Source organism: Pundamilia nyererei, unplaced genomic scaffold (genome assembly GCF_000239375.1).
Source record: "Pundamilia nyererei isolate P.nyererei 1_Seehausen unplaced genomic scaffold, PunNye1.0 scaffold00006, whole genome shotgun sequence".
In the NCBI taxonomy this organism is placed as follows: domain Eukaryota; kingdom Metazoa; phylum Chordata; class Actinopteri; order Cichliformes; family Cichlidae; genus Pundamilia; species Pundamilia nyererei.
Window position 1 is genome coordinate 462,530 of NW_005187407.1, and position 22,456 is coordinate 484,985.

At 40.4% G+C, this 22,456-nt stretch overlaps 1 protein-coding gene across 2 annotated transcripts in view; it reads left to right on the forward strand.

Annotated features, from left to right (window-relative positions):
* The window catches only part of pde4d (phosphodiesterase 4D, cAMP-specific), a 203,691-nt gene that overhangs the window by 24,255 nt on the left and 156,980 nt on the right, over nt 1–22,456 (forward strand). Inside the window, exon 3 of one of the 2 annotated variants that reach the window (XM_013914808.1) lies at nt 17,877–18,115. In XM_013914808.1, coding sequence (XP_013770262.1) covers nt 17,877–18,115 — 239 coding nt within the window. Of the gene's footprint in view, nt 1–17,876; nt 18,116–18,841; nt 18,862–22,456 lie in introns of those variants that run through there. The other variant, XM_013914821.1, reaches the window with a different exon arrangement.

Consider the following 22,456-nt stretch of genomic DNA (forward strand, 5'->3'; position numbering starts at 1 on the left):
TTTAGTCCTGATATGTCCACTATGTTCTGAGCATGCCTAGAACATAGTGGGTCAACATGTTTATCCGAGGCAGCTACTACCATTGCACAGTCACACTCGTTCAGGAACAGAGAGCAATTCAACAACACATCTGGACATGTGTAGAGTCCATGCTCAAATGGGTAACTGCTTGGCTCACATTGAGAGGAGGACATACCTCAAATTAAATGTACTAAATATGTACATTTTATAGGGTTGGTCTGTGAAATCTAGTGAAAAACAAACAAACTTGTGATTTGAAAAAAATAAGAGGTCTCTTTTTGTAAGGGTTAGGAAGATAGTGCATTTTATTTTTTATTTTTGAAAACATCTTAGTCTTCATAATGTGTTAATAAAACACAAATTCCCTTGCATGCCCAGACGAAAATGGCATTTTAATGTTTGCTATAAACCTGCAATATGAGCATGACTTCTTTTAAATGAACCTCATATAAAATGTAGTCCAGCCTCAAAGATCTCCATATGTACACCTTTGCCTTCATGTATGTTAACATTAGCTTTATAAATGGCAGAGTCAATGTTTTTCCTACACAAATTAAATCTTTTTGTTCATCACTCTGTGATTAAAGGCCAGTGGTTTCTTTTAGATGATGATAAAGAGCTTGGGTTACTTGGGACTGTTATACGTAAGAAGCTGTGCTGTTGACTGACAAATGTTTTTCACCTCGGCAATCATGTTTTTAGGGTTTAATTAGTCATGCAGTCATCATCATCAGTGACTAATTTTATTTTTTAATTTTCCTCGATGATTATTTTCATTCCAGAGTAATTGGTTGGTTCATTGAATGTAAAAAAACAACAACTTTTCAAGAGCCTGACTTGATGTGACATTTCTCGTTATCCATTACAAAGCAAACACACACTGTGAGATTCTCTCACTTAGCATGAGAAAGCAAATTTTCACAAGAGAATATTAATTTAGATTCTGTTTGCAAATTGTTCCTTAAAATGGTTTCAAACCAGTTTTCTTAATATTTGCCAATTATTTTTCCCTCAGTCAACTAACTGATAATCAACTGATTAGTTTTGCACTACAAATACAACACAACTAACAAACTTACGGCAGACTGGATATAAAACATATTAGTGGTCTTGAGCAATAGTTCTCCAGGCTTGGTAAAGGTCATCCAAAGATTGTCTTTGGACATCAGATGCTTTTTCACATTTGCTTTTTTTTCAGTCCACTCCTTGAACCAGACCATTTTCAGGGTAATGTGATCTTTTTTTTTTGTTAAGCCATTTACCAACCTATGAATCATAAAAAGGCACCTAACAACACAAAAGATGCCGACCTAAAAAGTTATCTACAGCAGATGTACAGTATCTGAAAGTCATGCTGTGAAAAGATCCAGCGAAGACCTGACCAATCACTGAAGCCTCATCAGAAATGGTCTCAGTGGAAGGGTGCTGTGAAGAAGCCATTCCTAAATATGGAGAATAGGGAGAAATAGGGAGGTTATGTATGCCAAATGACACAAGCACTGAACAGAAAATCAGTGGCAACAGATTTTAGGAAATGACGAATCCAAAGTTGGAATTTTGGTTCAAATCACTGTCAGTGTTGTGCAGACGAGCTCTGGAGAGAGGTGCAGTATTAAGTGTCTACAGCCATCATCTTGGACATGAGTTGGGACTGTGTTTCAGCCAGTGTTGTTGTCAAAATTAATGGCATCATGAACATGAACTATAAAGTGAGATTTTAAACCATCATTAAATACCATCATTTTGCATCATGACAGTGATCCCGAACACATTACCAATGCAGTAAAAAACACACAGTGCAACACTATCAGTCATGATTGGCTTCCCCAGAGCTCAGACCTCAACATTATTGAAGCGGGGATCATCTTGACAGAGAATGGAACAAAAGGAAGCCAACATCCAAAGAAGAGCTTTGAATCCCCATCATGAAGCCTACAAAACTATTCCTGAAGACTACTTAAAGAAATCCCTAGAAAGCTTGCCTGTGATAAAGAAAAAAGGTGGTCATACCACATATTGCTTTTTAGAATGATACAAACTCTGCTTTTGTCTTTTATGCTGCATTTCCATTTATGTTTGCCCGTTTGCAAATGATGGGTGGCTCAAGACTTTTGCACAATACTATATATGCACACATCATTTGTATTCATTAAGAGAAACCAGCAAATAAGACATAAGCAAATCTATTCATACCTAATGTTTACCGAGGTCATCAAGTGGACAAATGAGCTGCAAGGTCATTTTCCAATAGGCTTTCATACAATCTGACCTCTCTTTGCAACCACAGGAGTCGCCCTCTGCTGGCCATTACAGAGACTGCAGCTTTTATGATTTTTTTTTTGCTTTTCAGACGGAAAAGCTAGGCCCATCTTTTACATACAGCCAGCGAAGCTAACTCATAGCTGTATGCTCTTTGAGCATACATTAAATCCTTATTGGCTGTCATGTATGCTCAGACAGCATGAATGACTTCATTTCTTATTTAGACATCCTGAAGTATTTATACTTTACAGCACAAACTCCACACATTTCAAAACTGGAATTTTTATTTCAGTGCATACCTCCTTCATCACCCATCCCCCACGACAGCTACACTACCACCTAAACAGAATATATCTGTGCTCTCACATAATGTTCCCTGAGCTATGTGCAAGCTGCCCATCACTGACCGCTGTCCATCTGGATTCTTAACTGGCAGCTTTCTGGTAATCCTGAAAAACAAGAGAGGTCAGAGATCAGAGATGCCATATAGCAGGAGAAATAAGAGGGTAGATAGTATTGCATAGCAGCAAACAGTAGCAGGATTGCCTGCATATGTATTAATGAAACATGCAATCATATAGTTGATAAACTGGCTCATCCTTAAAAATCACAGAGACCTGTGACACTTGTTTTAGTAACAAATTATTTTCTATTAATTTCATTTTTTGAATCAGTCTGAGGATGTTTCTCTGAATTTGTTCTCTTATTGCTGTGTTTGAAAATAAGAAAGAAAAACTACTGATGCTATATATCCAGTCATACACTTGAACTTGGGTTGAGCTTCAAATGTTGGGCCACGTCTTGGCTCTTTGAAACATCAGAGAGGAAAATAAAAACGGAAAATTTCTCTTCACAAAACACTGTAGTGGGATTGTTAGCCAAAATATAAATGACAGATTTCAGCTGAGTAAAAAAATGATACTTTCATTCCTGTTGTAAATCTGCCACATGGTTTTCATTTCTGTGTGAATCATAGTGAAAGATTAGATAGAAATGTCAAAATGGCTATTACAGCCTGGCGCTTATAGGTTCCCACACATTTCCAATCTGTCTTGGTGTGTATTATTATCTACCTTACAGTTCGAACGACATGATGTGGGCTGCAAATGCATGTAAATACAGCTTTCTGCACTAAACTGTGGATTTTAGTCTGCAAACTGCAAGCTTTACTTCACTTGAAGGTCAGTGAGCTCTGATGAGCTCCCTGCATCTCCTTTTGGGAGATCTAAGGTCAAAGGTCATCATGTTAACAACATCCAAAGGAACAGCTGCCTGCAAGATAGATCGCTCAAACTGATTCATAATATTGTATTGAATCAAGGAAAGCACATTATTTAAAAGGGTTACTGGAAAAACTGATAATGACAAGAGCAAATGACCTTTGAAATGGAATAAAATAACACTACTAATGGGAGAAAAACTGGCTGATGAGTCACATTTGGTGTCTCTTGTGGGGCTTTAAAACTGCGCTTTACTAAAAACAAAAACATGTCCAGGGGAAATATGATTAAATAATTTTTTTTCTCCCTTTGTTATTAGTCAGAAACTACTCCAACGTTATTGCGGTGATTAAATAACCTGTGTGAGATACGTGCAAGATTTCTAAGTAGCAGCAAGGGACACGGCGAGATGAGCAACAGTTCATGTCACATGTGCACGTGATTGATGTCTTCATCAACTGAGACAGAGCGAAGAGAGCAGACCACTGGGTTAGAGACGAGAGAGAGACCGTTGGGAGACGTATAGGTGGGACGTGAAGAGAGGACAGGTAATTAGAGGGGAGAGGTGGGAGGTGAGGTGAAGACAAGAAGCGGGTGTTAAAAACAAACAGAAGCAGAGATGCTTCCTCATCATCCTGAGGGGCATATTGAGGTAGAGCAGGGACACAGGCTGCGCTGATGAATACGTTTTGCAAGGCTCTCGGGGGCTGTCCAATCAGGTGGCGCCATTGATGAATAGTCATGAGTCACCTTATCAGCATCACCATGGTTACGCAGATGTGACTGTGGCCCTGTGAATGTGATGAGGGAATAGAAATGGGCCAAACGCTGCTCCCGTCTCCTTCCCGCGCACATCTCGATCACCAATTAGAGCCCAGCAGGGGAGCTTCCAGGCCATGTGCTTGTATCGAGGACAAGGTAAACAGGTTTGCAGTGAGGTGAACAGACAAAGGGGCGCGGTGAAGGTAACGGTTAGAAATTTAATGTGTCTGGAAGAGTGGTAACAGGGGAGGGGAGGTACATTTCAATTCAAGCCTAAATCATTTGATGATTTAAAAAAATCACATTAAAGCCAGTTGTCACACAGCGCGTACAGGTGAGAGCTGGCAGGACGAGCAGAGGGGAAGTGGATGACACGATGTTTAATGAAAAGAGCTGGGAAATTAAATTGAACAGGATCAGAGGAGGAGAAGCGGAAAAGTGACTGAAGGATGAGCACGGCAAGAGACAGCGGCAGGATATGAAGTAAAGAAAATGGACAACAATGTAATGGAATAAAAGGATCGGACAGCACGTAATGATTTATTTAATTCTCCGTCCTCTTTTGCCGGCGTCTCACGAAAGGCAGCAGAGCTCCAAGAGATCATCAGTTGACAAAAGCTGAAAAAACAAAGCCACTGCTCTGACTCTTGTTGGAATCCCTCTCATGATTAAAGATTAGAGGCTACCCACCAAAGTAACTCAAGCAGTATTTTGTTTTTAATGTTTAGCACATTAGCATAATGGCAGTTTCTCTTTGCGCTTAAACCGCTTTCAACAAATATTTTCACTTAAATGAATATTTTATTGCATCATGCACAGCAGGGGTCACTGGCACACTTGACACTAGTGGTCTCTTTATCTCTGATTTGTCTGGTTGAGTGCAAACGATGTTAATTGATTTCGAGCTACTGCCTATCTACCTGTTTATTTATTTATGAGCAAGGGGACCAATGTCCTGCATATTTGAACATGTAATTCGATTAGCAGCTCAATACAAAGGGGACATACTCAAGCACTCAGGGAAATTATGTCTGTTTTCCTCTCAACCCTGCCAAAACTTGGCTTAGGTGAATTTGTTTTATCTGTCTGGAGCCTCATTTATAAAACAGTGCATTGGAAGCATACTAAAAGTGGACATGTGCACAAAAGCTGAAAATGGCGTGCTCCAAAAAGGAATAATCACATTTCTGAAACGTGTGCTCATGCACACCTGCATGCAGTGTTCCCTTTATAAACCGCAATCCACCTGGAAATGTGCTCATGTGGACCAGCCTATTGTTCTGCCTTCTTGATGCCATAAATGGTCAAGGCAAAGCACCTGGTGAATACTAATGAACTGAAATAAGCCTGCTGATCAATGGCTCTTCCAGTCCATTTATACTCGCGTGTAGTGCCCGCGTCCCTCATGCAGCTTTGCAAGCAGTATTTCCAGGTTTATTTATACAGCACCAACTGACAACCATCTTGAGGTGCTTTATATTATAAGGTAAAAATCCTACAATGTTAGAGAGAATCTGATTCTCTGATGCTCTGTGACTAATCACTCAGCGACCGTGGAGAGGAAAAACTTTTATCTAACAGGAAGTGACATCCAATAAAAGCGGGTTAAGAAGGGACAGCCAATTAGTAGGCTGAAGGAAAAGGGATCAAAGAAAAGAAGATGTTGAAGCTGCAGATTTAGACAATCCATATGTGCATCTACGGGGTGTGGTGACTGGAAGAGGAACAGAGTGCGTCGCAGAGTTTTCAGTGCACTCTGTGCGCTGCACGACACAGATTGTGTTTACAGACACAATTTTAAACACAAAAACTGAACCACAACTAATCTGACTAGTTATACATGCACAGAATTAGGAGATTAAAGCTACCGAGACTTTGATCTGCAGTTATTTCATGCACTTTCTTGTCTTGAATTTCTAACACTGAAAGTCATTATTTTAGCCCGTGTGAAGTTAAATGGAGTCGGCCTGTGTTCACAGTTGATAGGTAAAGTGCGGCAAAACCTTCCTAAATCCACCTGCCGCGTCGCACAACTGCAACTGCTCAGCTAACCACAGGTGTGAGTGAGGCAGCATACAGGCTGACTTGCTCTCCGGTGCTCCAGGAGTGGGAAATGTGATAGCGAGATGGTGCTGATGAAATACTGAGCAGAATTTGATTTGGGATTTCATATATTTTACAGTTAAAAGGTGCTTGCCTAATCCCACACACGCGAATAAGACTGCAGGTTTGACTGTTAAACCGGCTCTGAAGTAACGTGCAGTTAAAAGTGAGACTAAATGTGTGAGTCAGGCTTTCATATATGTGTACTAATTTCATTTTATTCACAAATGCACCATCTGCCTTGTCAGTTTCCTCTGCCTCTCAGACGTTTGTGCACATGAATGGATCAGAGTTTCTGCCCAGGTGCGCACATTCTCCCATCAAGTTTGGTTTTGTAGGCACCAACATGTGCACGGAAAGCGGCACAGGCCTTGTGTATTTTTTTTTTACATTAGATTTGAGGCCTCTGGTCTTTATGTTATCTAGACAGGCTTGACATTTATTTAGTCTTCTACACTGTGTGTAAAGAAACATTACCACCTGCTCGCCATTCTCATTTCACAGCCTGTTGACTGCATTTTAAGTGTGATTAATCTTGCATAAGATGTTTGGCAGCGTGCCTGTTCCGGATGTGGGTTTGATGCATGAAGGGTGTATAAACTCTGCCAGGGAAGGTCGGCGCAGTGGCTGCGTGGAGTGATGAATCTTAAATCTGTTAAGTGTCAAAATTTACCAATATTTAATTCATGGATGACATTGATCATGTTTGCATCAAAGAAAACCCTCAGGACATTAATGCTCAATCTTCAGAACACCATTATTGTGCACGGATACAAAAACTGCAATAAGACTCGGATATATTACAGTAGAGTGACCTTTCCCCTTTGCACAGGTAAGGAAACGCGCTTTGGATTTCAAGTATCTTGACCCTATCTCTTCTAGTTTTCACTTTTATCAAGCTTTGCCTTCTTGACTTTTCTGCAAAGTTTTCTCCTAACAGTAGGTTTCAGGCACTTTCATCTCATTTTATTATTCTCAGGCCAGAGCATCACAGAGCCACGCTTGAAGCCAAGAAAAATCTGGTCTTGTCCCTTCCAGACGTTTATTCTTCTGCCTTGAGGCTACCAGATAGGGGGCTCTTTGAAACAAACTGATTCATCTACCTCACCTTCAGGGTGACATGTCAGTACAACCAGGCTGTGGCTTCTTTATCACCCGCCTTCTAGTTTTCTCTCAGTAATCTCTTTTTTTTTTTTGCACATCCTATTTTGTCCAAAATGCTGCTGTGATAGCAAGTAAACAAAAGGATGCGTCACTGCAATGTGTCTGTTTTGCTTTTACAACCTACGGTCTTAGTGATGTTGCAAGTTGCAGACTTTGCAACATTTTTATATGATGCATGCATGCAATGTCTCAATAAAATATACATATTTATTTTAACTGAACTGAAATGTTTGCTTGAAATAGAAAGAAAAAGAAATCCTGTGGCTTCATGTATGACGAGAGTGTCTACGAATAGAAAGACAATTTGCATATAACAGCAGCTGCACATGCCTAGCAGGGAGGGAGGTGTTTCAGAACTTGCCCCCCGCCACCCTCTTCACAATTGCAAGTGTAGTAGGAGGGAGGTATGATGTACTATTAACGCCATCTTTGTGCAGCTGCTTTCACACTCTGCACTTCACAAAGAAATGTCAGTCATTTTCTAATGAGTGATCAAGCCTCAAGGCCTTCACAGAATCCCTAGAGATGTACACATTTTCTCTTTCAATAAAAACCTTGATGTCAGCGTACAATGAAGCACGCCTAGTCTCGAATGCACTCTGCTGTACTGTAAATCCCCGGAAATCCCATGATGTCATCTGTTGTCTGCATCCAGTTGGAATCCCTTTGTGTTTTGTTGTTTTTCCTTGTGCAGCTTCTTTTAATATTATTAATAAAGGTGCTAAATTTAAATAATACTGATTTGCAGACCACTGCACCCCTTCTTCACTTTCCGAATATAATACAGGGAAAACTGCTGTGATCACTGTGTGCTGTGGAAGATGAACTGAAGTTAATTTTTATTACCCCACGGGATGCTGTGTTTTACAGCTACATTAACCACTAGGCCAAGCAGTAAAAACACACCTGGTTGTAAATGCCAGTAATTCTCACCATGGAGCCAAATATAAACCTGCGTTGTTACAGCGACCCTTTTACTGAGCAGACAAACCTGTAAGTGAGGCTTTCATATTGAAGAGTAACATGCTGGAAGCTGTGGTTATTACAGTGTCCAAAATAGACGCGGTTGCAAACAGTATGCATTCTGCATTCAGAGACAGAGCAGATAAAACCTTTGTGTTTTTTGCTTCAAATGTGTTGGTGACTTCCTGAAAGCTCACTATGCTTTCAGATAAATTTGAACTTAACGGCTTTTTTTGTTTATTTGTTTGTTTGTTTTTAACCAGGAGATTTACTGCATCTTCTGCAGGTATCGCTCTTCCTTCATCTCCTCTCTCAGTCCCCTGCTCTCTTCCTCCGTTTTGTGTTAAGTTCTTCCCACTTCTGAGACTTCTCTCATTCCCCTCTGGGCTTCACCCAGAATCCATTTAAGATTTATTCTCCGATAAAAACCAATTGCTAAATTCTGAGCACAGAGATGAATGATGTGACTGAAGATGAGGGGTTGCACATACTGAGTATAGTGCAGGCTACCTCGGGCTTGAAATTGTAATGGTGCAACCCTGTATTTTATTCCAGCTGCTGATCACAGCCGCTTTGTTAAGTAGCCTGACAAACTAAAGTGTTAGATAAATTTCAAGATCACACACCTGTTCTTTTAGCACACATCGTTCCACACGTGAGTGACCCTTTTTAGTCCTTGAAAGTCAAATGAAATAGCATATATTAATAAACTGACATCGGTAAGGTAATGCTTCTTCATCTTCTTCTTTTCTTTTAATAGAGAAAATAAGGAAATGCCCTCAGTTTGCCTTCGGCAATGCTCAGACACTTTCTGCAGATGGTGTTGCAGGAAGACAAAGAAAGCAGCATCAAGGAACAGATGAAAAACAAACTAAATCCACAAAAAAAAGAAAAAGGCCTGTTTAGATACCACTTTCAGCTGTTTCTACAAAAGCCAAGCCAACTGTTTTTTTGTTTCGTCTTAATCCTCCCAAAAGGTCAACCAATAAAAAAAAAGGGAGCCTAATGAAAAATTCTGTTTATGAAAAAGGGATGGCTTCCTGTTTGCTGTGGCCTAATTGACATGTATTAATTAATAAATTATGCACACGAAAGGGGGAGGAACAGTTTGAATCCTCAGTGATGTTACTAGAAATCTGAACTGCATGGAAATGTGTAACGTTTGATGTGCAGCAGGACCATTACTAATATGTAGCAGTGATAAAGAGTCCGTATCATCTGACTTATTCACAGCGCCAGAGGAAAAGACAGGAAGAGGACAGAATTAGCATGAAGGAAATGATATTAAATGAGAGTGTGTGGCTATCCTTACGTGAATAAATGAGACCTGCGTGTGTGCAAAATAACTGAATAGTGCCAAAATTGAGCCACCTGCATATCTAAGAAGACTCACATCAATAGTTGTCATCAAAGGCTTCAGCATCCTGCAGAAAAGATGAATTTTTCTTTTTTTTGTCAGATAAATTTCAATTCACATGCATTTTTGATCATTTCCATAATAAAAAAGCATAAAATCAAAGCAGAGTGTGAGCTGTGTATTCTCAACTATATTGCACAGGATGTTGATTGGTATCCAGATAACCCAGCTGGTGGGATTTCCATTGGTGATACATACTGATGCACCTGTGTGGTCAAAGCATCAGACTGGATGAACATTTCCTGTTTCTTGCAGATAGCTCCTCTGTCAGCTGTAAGCTTAGGGCTCGAGTTGGAATATGACCCTTTTTGTATTGATTTTTCTACTCCCTCTGTCACCAAAACCAAATTAAGTGAATTAAGTACTTTTACTAGCAAGAAGTAGGGAGCATGTTACTTTGTCGCGAGGCTGAATTGGGCTGATAAAATATAAGTATTTCTAAGAGTTTCTCTGAAGGGGATTTTATTTTCTTATAGTTTATGAAAGAAAGTAAATTTGCCAAATTCAAAACATCTGAACATGTAACCATGCTGATGTAACTACATTTAAGCTGTAGGTTTACCAATCCTCTATCCAAATAAATAGGGAGGTGGGGATAACTGTAATTTAGTTAAGTGCCACCACATGGTTAAACTCAAAAAACTCAAAGTTACTTCTGTAGTATAATAGGCTTATATACACTTATTGAACACTTTGTTAGGTACCCTTTGTGCCTGCAGAATACTTTGTGCTAGCTTTATCAAGGTCCTGGAAACACTCCTCAGAGATTTTGCTCCATATTGACACAATGGCATCACATAAATGCTTCAGATTTGTTGGCTGCACATCCAAGATTTCCACTAAATCTCAAAGGTGCTCTATTGGAATGAGCTCTGGTGACTGCGGAGGCCATTTGAGTAGAGTGTCATCTTCAAAAAAATAGTTCGACTTGAGCTTTGTGATACGGTGTATTTCCTGCTGGAAGCGGCCATCAAAAGATGGGTACACTTGGGTCATAAAGAGATGGACATGGTCATCAGTGATAATCAGGTAGGCTGATGTTCACTTGGTACTAAGAGGCCTGAAGTGCACCTATAAAATATCCCCCACACCGTTATACCACTAGCCTGAAGCGTTGATAGAGGGCAGACTAAATGCTTTCATGTTGTTTTTGCAAATTCTGACCCCACCATCTGAATGTCAAGGCAGAAATTGAGACTCATCAGATCAGACAGACTAGTCTTTTACTGTCTGGTTCTAATGAAGCTTTTGTTTTCTGTTCTCAGCTGAAAGGAGGCACCGGGTGTGGTTTTGTACTGCTGTAGCTCACCTTGCTTTGAGGTTTGACACATTGTGCATTCAGAGATGCTCTTTTGCAAAATTTTCTTGTAATAAGTGGGTTACTATTTCAGTTACTGTTGCCAGCTCGAAGCAGTCTGACCATGCTCCTCTGATCTCTGGCATCAACAAGGCATTTTCACCCAGAGAACCGTTGCTCAGTGGATAGTTCCTCTTTTTTTGGAACATGCTCTGTAAACTGTAGTAGTGGCTGTGTGGGGAAGTCCCAGTAGATCAGCGGTTTGTGAAATACTTAGACCAGTCTGTCTGTCATCAACATGCCACATTCAAACTCTTAAATCGCCTTTCCTTCCCATTCCCATTCTCATGCTCAGTTTTAGCTTTAAAAGTCATCTTGACCATGTCTACATAAATGCTTGCTTCCATGTGACTGGCTCATTAGATATTTAGTTTAACAGCTGAACAGCTGTACCTGATAAAGTGGTTAGTGAGTTTTATATTGACCGATTTTAACTTTTGGCTGGGACAAACATCTTTGATGTTTGATTGGACTTTTAGATACGCACCTTTCCAAGAGCACAGCTGTTACACGTGGATTTATGTGCTAACTTTCTGCCTAGACTGTGTCAAATTTACTATTGAGTATGTGCTGCTTTTCTGCCACCGCTCTTGTTATTAACTCCCTGAGAGAACTGAAGGATGGAGTAGCGATAGTGTTAGTGGCAAATCAGTTCTCTTCATTATGTATTTACTATCAGACCCCTCATCACCTTCACTGTTTCCTAAAGACTGAATTAAAAACCTGGCACATCTTGGTTGTTTACCAGAAACTGTTCATTGATTTTCACATTCACGCATTTCGACTTGACCATCATTGGGTTGGCATATGAAGTGTGCAGAGAACCCAGGAGAGTCACAGCAGACCAATTAACCTTTCAGTGATCCCACTTATCATAAAGAGCCACTTCAGGCAGGAGAGACAGCACAAGTGCCTAAAAATGAAGTACTGTGTCCATAATCACGCACACACGTTTCAAAAGTCTCACAACCTCAGTCACTTTTATACTACCTCTCACCCATGGCTTCTTAATTACACTGAAATCATCATGATCACTCGTGTTCCCTCCAGTTTTACTTTGAATTTCTCGTCTTCCTTTGTTTATAATTTAAACGTTATTTTGTTTGATTTTTCTTTTCTCAGTATTTGTCTGTTTGTCTGATTACACTGTCATGATGAAGATTAACGGTCTTTTAGATGCTTGTTGTAGACATTAGTGACAGCATGTTAAATAAAAAAACAAAAAAACAAACAAATACAAATCAAAGGAATTTAAATTCACAGGACTCTAATAGAGCACTACAATAGGGCCTGAAGCATATTACATAAAGTGCAAGTGCAAATATAATAGCACTAGCCTGTATCGCTTTGACAAAAGACTGAATGACTATTACATAAATCGCTTAAAGGACTCTGAATGTACTGTTGGAGGAATGGTTAATCCTGACTGGGCCCCATTGATTCATTTGAGCCTGCTTTACATTTAGCCTGCAGAAAAGTGAAGGTTAAGCATGCCAGCTCCCCTCGTTTCCCTCTGCAAGCCACCGTCTGTGGCAACGAGTCTAATACAGGTAATTATGTAGGAATGAAAGGCTCAATAGCTTCACGGATGAAGATTGGCATCTTGATTAATGCAAGCATGGACGGGTGGGAGGGTGAGGTGTTTGCGCTGTACACTGGAGGGTGAGGCAGAACAGTCACGACAGAGGTGGAGAGGGAAGTCAACCACGCACACACACACACAAGTCACTGACGTGAAAGGTTATTCTGGGGTAATACGTATGTAATGCTTTAGAGCGATCTGCTTGAAAATTTGCTTTTCATAGTTGAAAGGTGAACATGTGTTTTTGAGCGTTCTGTTATTACATTTGCAATCAGAGGGAGAAAAAGTGTGTGTGTGTGGGGGGGGGGAGTGTCAAACCCAGATGCAGGACACAGACTAAAAGTTCAAACGACAGCAGCTTCTTTGAAGCCGTGAGGTAATGGAGGGAAGCAGGTAGTGGTGAGTACAGGCAGAGGCCGGGGAGAGCTGGTGGCTTAGTGGGGCTGAGGAGGAAGGCTGTTGGAGTGGGCAGAGCAGGGACGTAGGGAAGAGAGTGAGTGTGGATGAGAGGATGGAGTGGCAGGCAAGCTAGTGGCTGGAGAGGCAGGGCTGAGTAGCGTGAAGGAAGGGAAAGATTAAGTGGCCAGTAAGCAGCTGTTTAGGTAATAGGATGACTTTTTATGCCAACCCTAACTTTGATATTGGCCCTAAGATTGCTGCAACATCACATAAACATGTATGTACTTTCATGTCCTCTGTCACGTGTTGTGTTGTAGCTAGGAAAACATAAGGCTAAGGTTGCGTGCAGGTAAATGCTGGCTGTATAACGGGCAGGAACCAAATCCAAACACAGGACTCGAAAACCAAGTTTAAACTAAAAGACAGCTTTATTGCAGAAGTTACCCAAAGTACAAATTAATCCAGGTCCAAAAAACTAGGAAACCAAGCACGGAGTAATCTTAAAGGAACACAAACTGCAAAGGAGGATCCAACCCCGAGGGAGAATACAACAAAGAACCGAAGCAAACTGAGGGTCTAAATAAACACAAGGAGATTAAAGCAGAGTGGAGACACCGGGGAAAACAGCTGAACAGAATCCAACCGGTGAGACAGGGGACGCAAAACGAAACACAACACACACGAGATGACTATAAAAAATAAAATGGGAAAGTAACCAAAAAACACATAACCAGGGAGACAATATAGAATATAGAACAAAGAATAATCAAACACACAAAACCAGAGAAACCCCAAAACATCCCAAAACTCAAAACAGAGACCATGATAGAAATACAGAGTTAGTTTATCTCCATCTCCTTCTACCTCCTAACATTATGAGCAAGCAGGCAAACACACGAAGGGGCACTGGACCGTGCTAAGTGAACAAACTAGCCTAGAGTGGGTGGAAATCTGGGCCTGATGTGCTGCTGGGTTCTTTTGATCATCAATCAAAAGAAGTCAGATGGTCTTTTTTTTCTTTTGCTAAGGAAAGCTCCTTACAGAGTGAAATGGCCTGGAAGTATCTAAAGTAGAAGCCATGATTAGCGCTAGTCACATTTTCTAAATGCTAAATAAAAGTGCTGTTAAGCTTCCTTTCCTATCTCGGTAAGCATAGGCGCAGTGCCAGCTTTTATGAAAGGATGGCAGTGTGCATCCAGTTTGACCGCAGCCGTAGAGGACGAGAAGGATGCCAAACCGAAAAGAGAAATATACAGAGGGCAGAGGAACAAGAAGAAGGGAAGAACACCAGGAATACATGGTGTGAATAAGGACCTCGACAGCTGAATTATTTTAAGTAGGTCTAATTGATTGAGTTGACAAAATGGGTAACTCGCCTCAGGTCTTAGTCCCCATGGATGCTACAAAAAGCTCCTGGTCTGCTGGTCGTGTTAATTGTTTGATTAGCAGCAAACCTGTGCGGGAATTTTCACAATTAAAGTATAAAATCAGCTAATGAGCATTATTATTAGTTAATTCTGTCGCTATGGAAGATGAATGAAAAGTCACGTTCACTTTAAAGGCTTGTTATGTAGGGAGTAATCACCTGTAAAAGAATAATGGTTGACCCTTACTTTAATAGGAAACCCTTGTTATTCATGCAGAGCAAAAACTCCCTGTGGTTGCTGTAAGATTAATGGCACAGAATCAGCCTTGATTTATCATACCACCTCACAAACCCAGTCCGCGCGTGTGTGTATATGTGTGTGTGTGTGTGTGTGTGTGTGTGTGTGCAATCAAGTGTGTCGTGTATCAAAGATTGTCCTGGAGCCACTCACTACACAAATAACTGATCGCCTCCTTCCTGTCCATGAGGAGAGCGTACCTAAGAAGAATTCAAATTTCTTCAGTGGTCGTGCTTTGTGTTCAAGGCTTATTCTGCTAAACTCTAATATAGCCAATGATGGTGCTAACCGCTGCAGCTATGCCACCCAAAATTGATAGTAATATTATTTAAAAAAGGAATTTGCATGATTTGTTGAGAAAATGGGCTCTAATGCAGGAAAGCTTGCTTAAAACAGTTCTGTTTTTAAAACAGAGGCTCTGCTGCTGCCATCAAAACTTTTCTGGTAACTCCTTAATGGCACATTGACCACCTGATGTGTTTCCTCCAGGTTAGCTTGCTGCTGTAAATGACTTTCTGTCCCTTCTCACTTTGTCTCACCACAGACACACACAGTCTTTCAGATAGCTCTTGCCCCCCTGCTGAACTTCTTATCAGTTTTTTTCCCTTCTGTCTTGACCCCATGTGCTATGTCATTTTCACTTTGAGCTTCCTCTATTTCTTAAGCGAGCAACTTCCTATTTGAACATTTGTTAAATCCAACAGATTGCCCTTCAGAAATTGTGTTTCATTGTATTTAATCAATCTTGATCTTTGTTAGAATTTTTGTAATTATAACCTACAATCATGGTTGTTGTTTTTTTAGGTTTCAGAGAAAGCAATTATTTTTTTTCACCTCTGTTATGTTTAATACTGAACTAAGAAAACAATTTTCAGAAGTTCGCGGTGGATAAATTAATCATCAAGATGCATTCAAATGTATACTTCTTTTTTTTTTACGCAGAACACAGAAGTGTTATATGAAAACAGACACCCGACCGATGAGTCCTGGTTTGTGTGTAACAGGGGGTCACTCACCTGCATCACAGTAGAAAGTGAGCACTATTTAACTAAACAAATTGGACTGCAGGTTGCGGTGTAAATTTTGATAGATTCTGAGGAATTTGGTCCAAATATCCACGGGCTAGTTTACGCAGACTCACGGGAGATATTTAACCCTCCAATAAAAAATATAAATCTATAAATTAGATCACACACAGGTGCACTGTTTAGTCATTAGTACTCATCAGGCAATGTTTATGGGCAACTGACTGCACTCAGACCAAAGGGGGCTGAATAATTACGCACACCCCACTTTGCAGTTATTTATGTGTAAAAAATGTTTGGAATCATGTATGATTTTCGTTCCACTTCTCACGTGTACACCACTTTGTATCGGTCTTTCATGTGGAATTCCAATAAGATTGATTCATGTTTGTGGCTGTAATGTGACAAAATGAGGAAAAGTTCAAGGGGGCTGATTACTTTTGCAAGCCATTGTATATCTGTTTTGCCATCACTTCTTGAGAAATAGCCCATCACTGGGCCCCTGAACAAGTCACGTATTGTGTCTTGAAGTGAAAAAGATAAAAAAAAAGGTGACCTGAGAAATGCCTTTCACAAATGACCTAGGGATCTTTTTTCACACTTGTCACAGTTGAAAAAGCACTGATGGAATTTCTGAAAGCTCACTTCTGTTAGCGTTTTGAGTGAGCCATGACTGTGAGAAGCACACACAAAAGGAGAACCTCCCCTAAGTTAGTCAAGCAACCATTAATACACCTGCACTTTCCCTTTAATTATAAAACTACTGTTTGTACAAATGTAAACACTACCCTTCAATAAACATGCTTTAACTTTAAAGTGCAGCTAGTTAGCATTTTATCCACATGGAAAATCTAACAAGGAGTACCAAGATATGTTCTCCCTATTTACATGGGCAGTGTGGAGTGGCAGGTCTACTGGGGACACCTTTGTTATGGCAGCCGCTTTTCCTCTTTTAAAATGTTCTTTTCTTTGTCCCTCAGCCCGGCCTGAAAGGTTAAGTCTGATTTTCAAAGTGGTTTTTTCCTGTTAAAAGAGAGTTTGAGTCTTTATGATATTGTGAGAAAGTAAGCAAGTAATGTAAATTGCCCTGAGAGAAGACTACAAATGAACACAAAATGAATAAAACTGAACTGAACTTTTTAAAAGCTATGGCGTCTGAGAGACTTGTAAAAAAATCAGTGTAATCAGTTTTTATAAAAACTGCTAAAAGAGCCGATGATTCAACTTTATGATCATTTTAGAGGCTGTAGTTTGTTGGTTATTGCGTTATCCTGACTGGAAATTTGATCATTTTTGCCCACCCTCTCTCTGTCAGGGATTAGGATCTATTGCAGGACAGTTGTATTATACTGCTTTAGGTTTAGCAAAGTGTACTTAATAAAATTAGATTTTTTAAAAGTCAGAGTTAAGGATGCCGTAGATCTCAAGAAAAGCCCGATTTTCTTTTCGGTTTTTTTTAATTTTTTATATCAGATTGTGCTTTTCATCAATAAACAGTCAAGTGAAAGCTTGTACCAGTGGTGCTGGATGAATGGTCTGGCCACATATTGAAGGCTGAGAGATCAAGATGTCTTTTAATGGACTTTTCTGGACAGGAGTAATCTTTGGCTTTGAGCACAAGGCAAAATTGTGCTAAGAGAGGCATCAGAAGCCTAAAACACACAGTACATTGGTTTTTATGCCCTTTGATGGACATAACTACCAACCAAACACTGCACGCCTTAAGTAAAGGAAAGAACGAGGGATTCTGTATTTACCAAAACCACCTGACTGCCATTTTACTCCAAGCTGCTACCAGGAGTTCAGTCTCTGTCTTCCCTTTCTTTCTGATCCTGCTTTTCCCTCTTTTTTCATATTATGTTTCACCCTCGTTAGGATGAAATCTGTTATCTGTGAGGCATTTTCAATTTACCTGCTTTTCTATCATCCCCCTCCAGGTGTCCGATGACTCGTCCGACTCCCCAGAGCCGGGACCAGTCACCTGCATGGAGCCCTTCATGGTGCGGAGGCTTTCCTGCAGGACAGTCCAGTTGCCCCCTTTAGCCTTTCGACAGGCAGAGCAGTACTACTGTGATCGCAAGCCGGAGCCGGACACAGTGACAGTCCCACCACGGCCCACAACACTGCCACTGCGCACACCGCCACTCATTGCTATAACCGCGGCTGATACCAGCAGGTAGGACGATGTGGGTGTGCTGCTTTTCTTAAAAGTGTTTTTTTAAGTCCTCCAGGTAACTTCATTTTACATACAGTTTGAAAATGTGTTCAAACTTTACTGGTGGCTGAGCTCTGATCGTTAAATACTCATGCTTAAAAGTCTGTTCCTGGAAAAATACTCATACTTCAGTTAGGAACTTGACAGCTTTATGCCGTGAGTTAAGGGAACTATATTTACCTCTAAAGAAATGCACATGTAGCATCAGATGTTTAGTTGTCACTACAAGCCAGGAATTGTTATCCTCAGGCTTTTATGTGGTACAAAAACAGGTTTCAGCAGGTACATACAAGTTTTTGCCCACTCATAGACATTACCTGAGTCAGTACAAGGGCTGTCAAAAGAAGACAAGCAGCAGTCTCGCTGCCTTATAACCTCAAATTCTTCAGGTAGGTGAAGAAATACCAACATTTCACAGATGACTATTTACTGATTAAATAAAGCGTTTGTTATTTACAAGTCTGATGATGTTTTCACTTCTCTGGAGTTGTACACCTGCAATGAGCTAAGTCTACCCAGGCTGAGCTTATGGCACCACTTCAGCCGTCAGACAAATCTTTTCAGAGAAGGATTCATATTCTGCACATCGAGGACACAAAGATCAAAGACGACTCCTCACCCAACCTCAACCCAGCTGAACTTTTGTGGGGACTCTTGAAGGCTGAGGAAAACCAAGAGGAAAATCTTTGGAATATTGTTAAATCATGGTGGGTGAACACAGGCAATCAAATTTTTGCGCCGCCACTGAGTTCACACCAGCTTAAGTGTATGCTGTCGTTACGGCAACGAATGATGGCATTTTGAGATTCTAGTGTGTTTTATACAGAGATCCAACTATTCCCTGAAATCGTCAAGCTACTATTTGCAAAATAGTCCATCTATTCTCCAACTGAAGGTCACGAGGAGGGAGTAGCCTGTCCCAGCTACCACAGGCAAAGATGCAGGGCACATAGCGCTAGCGCAGAGACAGACAATCATTGACACCTTTGGGTAATTTAGAATCACCAGTTAACCTAACCCACTAAATACGTGTGGGTGCTCCTTGTCTTTGGACTGTGGGAGGAAGCCACACAGACATGCGGAGACCATGTAAACTCCACACAGAAAAGGCCTCAGCCAGATGATGCTTTGAACCCGGGATCTTCTTACTGTTACTGCTAACCACTGAGCCACCATACAGCAGCGTTTTATTGTATTTTAGAATCAAATGACAGACATAGTTAAAGTCCTTCCTGTGAAACAGGACTCATATAATGTAGGCAAAGAACCCAGAGAACAAAAGTAGCTAAAAATAGCTGCTGGCAGTGAGGTTTGTTCATCAATCAAAGTGAAAAAGGTTGTCATTGGACAGCCAACTCTCACTTTGTAGATGCCCGTGTATACTAAACATAGCAACAATATGAGCTTTCAGATCAGTCACATTATTTTAGCCTAACTAGATAATATGATAACTATGATAATGCAAAAACTAAAGATATGAATACAGCTCTTTATTGTGATAGATTACCTGCTTCTGACAGCTTTAAGGTGTCTTTAAGTTGAGTTTCATGGCGTGGCGAAATGAATAGAAACAATCAGAAAGGTAAGAAATCAAATACAGCATGATTTGACAGCAGTGCAGAGTGTGCTTGTTGTTTAGTGGATAAATAACATGCAAACCATTGGCATTTAAATCATTCCTGTCGGCTACATGCTGTTAAGAATGTGACTCATCAGACGTAGAGGTCTAACAGAGTTCTGTTTGTCAGCACCGACACTCACTAATCTTAAAAGAGTGAATGTAATTTACCGTGTGAAACATGCTAAACAAGTTAAAATCAGGGACTGAACTGTGGATTTGATTGATCTGTTGTGTAGTGCGCCGAGTCCTTTTAGGTGGCGTTTATTTTTATCCTCCGTTCTTTAACATATTGTACAGTCTGTAGTGTAGCCTCGCAGCCTCTCCGTGATTGGAAAACAAGATTGCACCACAACTAAGAAAAGAATCGCAGCCTCTCCGGAGAATGTTGGAGAATGAGCGCCTCAGATGAAATGAGGTTTGGCACAGACAAACACCAAGCCTCCAACCAGCTTGCTCTGAGGGGAGAGAGGAACAATGTACCAAACAGCATTCTGTATCAGAGCCAGTGGTCTAGTGGGAAGTCATAATTTAACTCAGAAAAGGAAATATATTCAGGCAGTTTGAAGAAGCATATAATTTCAGTGGTCAAACCTATCTGTCAGTGGAAAATCCCCATTGTCTTGGGTTAGTATCGCACTTAGAAACGTGACAAATCTACTCATCAACCCAAGGGGAAAGTGACACCCCTCTGACTCATTTTTGATCGCCTTGGCATGCTTCACGAAGCTCGGTATTTCACACACACATTGTGCTACCTGCATAACATTGTTCGCTGGCTCATCCTGTGCCAGATGTGAAAGTAAATGGATCGGCCTGCTCTGATTTTCCCCTTGGTGCCGCTGATTTGTCCTTTTCCCTTTCTCTCTTTGGCAAGTTTGACTCCAAACAACGAACAACCGACAGAGAAATGAGCAGCTCTTATTAAGCCTAAGATTGAGGAATTTGTTATAGGGTGCTGTGAACACACTTTAGCAAGAAGACAGTGCCGCTGACTTGTAGACTTCTTTTGTAAGGAAGCGGGAGAAGCTGGTGACACTCAGTTGTGTCTAAATTACATTTTCAGGCAGGCAGAGCAATTTTCAAGGCAACTCTGATTCACAATAGCGCTGAAAGGCTTTCTTTGTCTTCAAAATTGCTGTTACACGTCAAGAGCATCTTCATTTTAGGAAATACAGTGTATTTGTGTCTTTGTTTCTGGCGGTCTCGTCTGCAGCTTGATGTGTCACACATTGTCAGCTGCACTGTATAAGCAGCAGAAACTGCTACCCATAATACAGAAACATAGTCAATACTGAATAATTTATTATGGCACTGTGATAATGCCAAAAAGTGTCAAATCCCTTTTATTTGAACTTCACAAAAGGGCAGACTGTTCCCAAGTGTGGGCTGCTGACCACTCTTTAAAAAGCGTGCTGCATTTACGAGACAGGGATTTGGTATTTTTAAAGGTGGTTTGAGAGATTATTTTAAGAAGACAAAGACAGGAGGGGGCTTGTCATCTCCTTTTCTACTTCACGTAGCTGTATTGACTTCTCTCTGCCCCAATGAGCCTTTTCTTAAGGAGAACATGAAAGGGGGAACATTTTTTGTCATCTTTCTCTAAATTAATCTGCCAGCAGTACCAAAAATACTGCTACATGTTAGATCAGTGTTTTGTGGTGTAATATATTATATGCTTGTCAACATTTCGATTATGTTACTGATTATTTTTTAAGATTAATTGTCACTCAGCTTTGACAGACTCAAAATCGCAATCCATTATTTTAAACCCATATCCAGTAAATTTGACTCCTTTCATAACTGAACATAGAATGATCAATTAAAGACAAAAAAAGAGGCTTAGGGAGGAAATGGATGCTGGGATGAGTTTTAACAAAGGTCATATGTCTTAACGTTGCTTCGAGCTCCGTTCATTCATAATTCAGCACAGCAGCGTGGAAGAAATATACAGTGGGGAAGCATTAGGGTTGAAAGCGTGCCATTTTAAATGCTCCTACTGCGGTGTTTTAGTAAAATTCAGTGACATTAACTTTGTATGCTGCCAAATGAGACTGTCTTCAGTATTAATGAAATGGTCAAAAAGTGGTGCGCTGTCTTTCCATTAGATGCCCTCACATAATTAATATAAAAGAATGATGCATGAAACCGTTTCAGTGTTTTTCTCTTTGCTTCTCTTCTACGACCACCAGCATTTACACGCTGCATAACAGCTAAAAAAATCTGAGTTCCCCCCAAAGCCTTACAATATATAAACACACGCTTATTGTAATATCCCAAGAGAAGCTGATTTGCTGATATTATAAATAATGTAACAATGGAAAATAGTGGATGAAAACCTGCTCAGTTTAAATAACAGCCAACAATCTCCAGAGCTGAAAAATGAAGCTGCCACAGAAGCGCCAAAAGCTGCAATTCCTTGAACTGGGCTACTTCATGCATCCTCCAAAAATGAATCATAGACCCGTTGGACTTTGTTATCTTCATCACAAATATACAGGGTGTTTTTGGTTTTTTTGAATAGCTCAGCTAACAAGATACAGTGGGTCCGTCTACTAGGTATCCTTGAGCAAAATACTGAATTTCTCCTGATGTATTCATTGGACTGTGAGTGTGTGCTTACATTTTATACAAGGTGCTTTAGGCATAGAATAAAGTGTGAATGTGTGTGATTGGCTGAGTGA